At 32.7% G+C, this 6,000-nt stretch overlaps 1 protein-coding gene across 1 annotated transcript; it reads right to left on the bottom strand.

The window, feature by feature from the left end:
* Positions 1-75: 75 nt before the first annotated feature.
* On the bottom strand, positions 76-5,081 carry LOC123302621 (stAR-related lipid transfer protein 13). The gene is made up of 9 exons (XM_044885642.1): positions 4,912-5,081; positions 3,272-3,518; positions 2,523-2,945; positions 2,025-2,336; positions 1,614-1,906; positions 1,383-1,534; positions 894-1,181; positions 472-651; positions 76-391 (listed from the first exon to the last, which is right to left on the bottom strand). Exons 2-9 carry the CDS (start codon positions 3,492-3,494, stop codon positions 277-279), a joined length of 1,986 nt encoding a protein of 661 aa, XP_044741577.1. The 5' UTR covers positions 3,495-3,518; positions 4,912-5,081; the 3' UTR covers positions 76-276.
* Between the last annotated feature and the right edge of the window lie 919 nt (positions 5,082-6,000).

Raw genomic sequence — 6,000 nt, forward strand, 5'->3', positions numbered from 1 at the left:
AAAGAATCGAACCTTTTTTTAAATGCCTTTTTCAAAATTGGAATGTGACAATTACAAAATTTGAACAGAAATAATTAATACCCGTAATAATTAAGTAAAATTAATTAATAAATTCTTACAAACTAGAATTCTATGTGACTTTTAAACTTTCTTTCTACTTCTTTCAAATATTTCACCGAATTAATTAACAAAAACTAATTAAAAAAACATGATCATCACTTAAAAAACTAAAATAAAATAAAAATAAAATTTGTTTTGGTATTGTTTCATTTGGAATTAGACTTTGCTCTCTGGACCGATTGTACTTGGATGCAAAAATGATTGACATAAACGATTTATGTGAATTGCACATAAATGCCCAAAATATTTGTACCATTCTAGGGTTTTGCCCCTGAAAAAACAATAACCAAGTTATTATTTAAACATCATGAAAGTGTACGCTGTTCCATTTCTGGAACTATGAGAACTTACTTGATATCCATACGAGCTAAATATAGAATTCTGGATTTACCAGAACCACATGGCTCAATTAAGTAACGTGAGGCCAATATTAAACCTCGTACAGCACCTGTAGATAACGGAGCGTCTGGATGTTCCACAGATGTTTCCACAATCATGCACGCAGATTTTTGTAACTGTGTTTTCCAACTCCTAAAAAAAATCAATAATTTTAAAGGTTGCTTTCATCGAAATCGATCCTTTTTTTTTTGGACATTAGGTCAACCTGGAAATGTTAGGGAATTTTAATATTCTGGAACAGATAGGGAACTGTAGTATGGGTCAAAAATGGACTTGAACCAGAGATTTTCAAATTATAATCAAGAAAAAGTCAAGGAATTTCATAAAAACAATTCGAAATACAATAGAAGCGAATAGAAATCGAAATACAATACCGTATAACACAAAAATCCCGATGAAATAATGGTTTAATACCCTCAGAATCCAACACATACTGATAAACATCGGTTTCGGCATCTAATCGTTTCACGACATGCGCCGAAATACATGTTTCATCCCATAACGTGCGTTCAGTTAGAATACGTTGCAACACTTCACTGGGAGGCGCTTCCACTTCCGTACATACCCGCCATAATTCTAGAGGATGTTCGTCACCAACCTTTTTGTATGATATATCGATATGTGGTCGATACGGATTGTAAATACTGACCCAGCCCAAACTTCTAAAAAAGAAAATGGGAAACTTTACTTATTTTTTTTTAATTATCACATTTTGAAGTTTGCTTTCATTTTCTCCAGATTTTAAGTGTGAATGTGACTTTAGGGTGTACAGATGGATCACATTTTATTGCTATTGAGTTTTTTTGGATAAAATTATCCACAATTTTAATGAGTGTAAATTTCCAAAATTTAACAAAACTTACTTTTCTTTAGCAACTTTTAATAAGGCAGCCATACATAATTCTTGATATTCTTTCCAATCTTGATTTAAATTCGATCCTAAATTCGACAACGTAACTGGTACAGCGTCTTCCAAATAATTAAAATGACATTGCACAACTAAATCCACTGTTATCTGCGGAGAGAAAATACAATTTCGTTCAAAAAATTACTTGGAAAATGTTTTAAAATGGCGGTGATTGAATAAAACATACCGTAAATAGTTCAGTATTATGTACAATGAAATGCAATAAACATTCATGAGCTGCCCGATTGTCTTCCAATTCTTGTTGACTGGGTGTGCCAGTATTACCGCCAGTATTCCGAAAATGGAATAATGTTGGCACCAGACATACAGCTAAATTACTGGGAGTCATTTGATTGATGTGCGAATACAACGAAACATCATGCAGCAAATCTAACAATACTTGTAACGCTTCGGAATTCTCATCTGGCAACAATAATAATACCCATTGTACGGCTTCCGTTCGACATTCTAACGGTACATCTGAAATTCAATTAAAAAAAAATAGGACCCAAAATTCATAAAAATTCTGTTCACTGACAAGCTTTTATTGTACTAAAAAGTACAAAATAATATCTATGGGTAAGTTAATTAGACTTACATTGAAATATTAAAATAAGCGTTTCAGATAATTTATTTGTGAGAAGTACTTCTGGTAATTCACGAAAATACTGTTTAATCATGTCAGCAACATCGAATGCCTGTTGATCACTGAAATCCACATGCGTTGACATATTTTCAATAATTGTTTTTAATTTTTGTATTCGAGATTTAACGCCAGATTTCCGAAACAATCCAATTTGTTCCATTGCATTGTCACGTAAATAACTGATTGCGGCCGTTATACCATTGGGTAAAGCTTTACCATTTCTTTGTTGTAATATTGATAGCGGTACTCCAAATGCTTTCTTGTCTGAAAATCAATAATCGAATCATTACAACGAGGCTATACTACTGACAGTTACAGTGGCAGTGACTTATTTGTGGAACTTACTACACTTGGCAAGTATCAATTACGAGCAAAGGTTCCGCATTCACTCAAAATGTTAAAAGGATCAAAATGTTCTTGGTGTGTGAACTTAAAATAGTCTCTATTTACCTTTAAAATCGGATTGTTTCAATTTTTTCTTTAATTTCGGTAACTCCCAATTCCATCCAGTACGATGTGTCGGACAATATTCTTCCAAAATCGTTTTCAATTTAATATTCGCCAATTTTCGTAGCATATGTAATTGTCCGCATGATAAGCTTGCCAACGGTCGTGTCCGTGGTTTTATTTTAAATTGATGTTGCCAATTATCGGATAAATCATTAATATTGATCTTAACATTATCATGATGTGTATGATGCTCATGCGTATTATCAAAACAATATGTGGGAGGTGTATCCGTTAGCGGTGATTCTGGATAATCAACATCAAATTGAAAGTGTTCGCTTGAATCCATTGGTAAGATACATTTTAGTTTAACATCATCCTGATCAATATTGTCCTGATTCTCACGTGCTGTTATCACCAAGCCACCTAAAAATGGATAATAAAGATAACGATAACAAAGATAACAAAAGACAAGCTTAAAAAAGACTCGGCTCAATTTGATCCTTCTGATACTCGAGGCTGTCTTTTGAAAACCAGGCTTTTTTCGGAGATTTTAATGATTACGTTAAACGTTACGTTATTACGAGTTTTTCTCCATCTTTTATTTAAAAGGCACCATTCTTCAGATTACATCATAGCCGGAAGTGAACCCGACTACCGAATGGACAATACTCCTGAGGATACGTGAACGTAACGTGAGCATAGAATTAGATTCAAATCAAGGACTTGTTTGTAATTCGTGCTTTACTAACCATCTTGCACTTGAACTTTTCGCCGATGTGATTTACGACTCTCAACTTTACGTAGAAAACTTTTCGCATTATCACACAACCATTCGCTGCCAGCTCGACGTAAGCGGATAGATTGGATTACAGCATCGGATGGCGCTAGACCAACGGGTAAACTACCGTATTGTAACGGAGTCTGACCTTGATGTTGATATCTTGGTGTCAATTGTCCACTATTCTGTTGCATTCTATTTCACACTGCTTGTCATATCTAGAACACATTTGTGTGCAGATGCACTGTTATAAAGCTTCTTTCTCATCCCTCACAAGATTACGCTAACGTTTGACGCTCGTTATAGTACATATAACAGAGCACATTGAAAAATATCATGTCTCTAGGATATTCTGCCCTCTGTATTCTGATAAAGTGACATGAACCAGTGAAAGACCTGTATTGATAAAGTGACATGAACATTCTTCTTCGAAGAAAAACTAAAGCCCTGTTGTCTAAAGACACGTTGGAGCACACCCAAAGATTGAGTGACGCATGTTCTAGTCACCAAATTAGCTTCTAATAATATTTCTCTTTAGAAAATACCTATTCATGAAAATAAAGAGAATATTTATCGAATACAACGACCATAATTTTTGAATTTTAGACCCCTACGTCTACATAATGTTGCTATTACCGGTTTCGACTGTATGTGGCCAGAATATCCCGAGAACAAATACTTTTTTCAAAATTATAGAAACCTTTAATTGATATAGAAGACGATTCTGTAACTTAAACAAGATTCGGTACTTCAAAGTCGCTCGAATCATATAAATCGTTTATACCTATGAATAATAGAATTCAACAAATTTTATGAGTCTATGGACTGAAAAAATGGTTTCAAATTTCACGTAATAATTTTCTTGTCTTCGAAATTTCGATTTTCACTTGGGCCGTTCTTATTTTAGCTGTTAATTTCAGTACAAAACTAGTATCTAATCAAATGATGTAGTGATTTTAACTGATTGAGAAAATCATTTGATGAAATTATGTCACCATTTTTCAGTTTAAATTCAGCTCAAAATTTATACATAGTAATTCCAAAACACTCTGTAGCTCTAAAAATAATTAAGAGCTATTTTAAATGAGAATTTGTATAAATTTTTTTGCAAACCTCTCACAAGTACTATGTTTGTTACTTATTTCACTTTAAATCTCCCTCTCTATCACATGAATCTCTTGTCAAAATAATCTCACATGAATATTCACATTTCACACGAATCACTTTTTAAAGTTACAGAATCGATGATCCATCCAATAAAAATGTTACAATAATGAAGCACCCTTACAATTTTTGCACACTTATATAAAACAAATCGAACTGAACTAACAAACACAATTGAAAATCGTTATCGAATTGAAATACAAAATGTTATAAAAACCGTTCAAAACTGGTTAATTGTGAATTCAGTATCGGAGATGAAGAATTCAAAAAATCAAGTTAGTTGTCTTTGCCCATTTATGGGCAATAAAATACACCACAATCCACAATCAAGTGAATTTATTTAATATCAAACAGTAAACAGTAAATAAATATAAGTTGAATAGTGAACTCCCTGTACTGAGTACTGAGTACTGAGTACTCTTTAGTTAACTTAAAACAACAATTTACCTTGGACATTAAAACTAACTCTTGGGTTAGTTTTTTTTACTTGATTCAACTTAAATTTCTTCTTAATAAAATTACAGTTTCCATTAATTTTCACCACACCAATAAAATGAACGTATAATTTTAGATTGGTACGAATTTTTAATACTTGAAACACGTTTATCGATTTGAAAATTTCTGTATTGATAAGAAAAGCGTTTTTAATCAATATTCACTTGAATTGAAAATAATCACTATCAGATACAAATTCAACCATTTTTATTAAATTTATGTACATTTAAAATTTTTATTTTGAGAAGTTGTTTTTGAGTCAGTTATTGTTTTTTTTTTTTTTCAAATATATATTTTTACTTAAGTTACAACTTTGGTGTTACAATAAGGGTTTGGCAGATGTGGTCTTATAGATCATGCAGGGGTGTAGTGGGGTATATATTATGTACATATATATGTGGGTATACTATATGTCTAATATAGTCAAAATTTGTTATAGCGACATAAATTAATACAGAGGATATCGCAAATGGATCCAAGAGGCCATCTGTGTCCCCGCTTGAGAACAATTTATCAATCCAACACGTAACGTCTCCGAGTAAAAGGTTTTATTTTAAGCAGATGAAGCTATAGGATTTTGTCGGAACTAGTCCACAGCTTCTCAAATTGAATTGCTTCCAAGATTGATGACTCCAATGTTTCGGACCTAAGTATTCTATACCGGACACTCTGCAGGTTTCTGCAGGTGCAAATGCAGTATATTGAGGTTTCATTATCCTCAACACGGGTTCCTCTAAAATTTGAATCTTTTGAGATTCCCAAATAATGAAGACGGTGTTTCAATCAACAGTGTTCCGTCAAGAGTCCCATCATCGTTCTCAACTCCCGTGAGACCCATCACCCTTCTCTTTAGTAAGTTTCAACTGACTACAGTAATATATTTATTTTTAAAAATAACTAATTTTAATAATGATTTGTCGCGTTGTAAGCGATGTCGCTATAACAGATTTTGATTGTATATAAGTACACATGTGGATTGTACAATAAAACAGCTGTATATACCATTGAATATTGTCTGCCCACTATTTTAATATTATGTTA

The sequence above is a fragment of the Chrysoperla carnea genome, chromosome X (assembly GCF_905475395.1).
Source record: "Chrysoperla carnea chromosome X, inChrCarn1.1, whole genome shotgun sequence".
NCBI classification, from domain to species: domain Eukaryota; kingdom Metazoa; phylum Arthropoda; class Insecta; order Neuroptera; family Chrysopidae; genus Chrysoperla; species Chrysoperla carnea.

Bases quoted from the DNA above. Each gene is read 5' to 3' on its own strand.
- LOC123302621 (XM_044885642.1), bottom strand. From the start codon at position 3,494: ATGCAACAGAATAGTGGACAATTGACACCAAGATATCAACATCAAGGT. The intron at 2,337-2,522 runs GTAAATAGAGAC...ATTGATTTTCAG, and splicing joins GAAACAATCCGATTTTAAAG to ACAAGAAAGCATTTGGAGTA. The intron at 1,535-1,613 runs GTATGTTTTATT...TTCTCTCCGCAG, and splicing joins ATAATACTGAACTATTTACG to ATAACAGTGGATTTAGTTGT.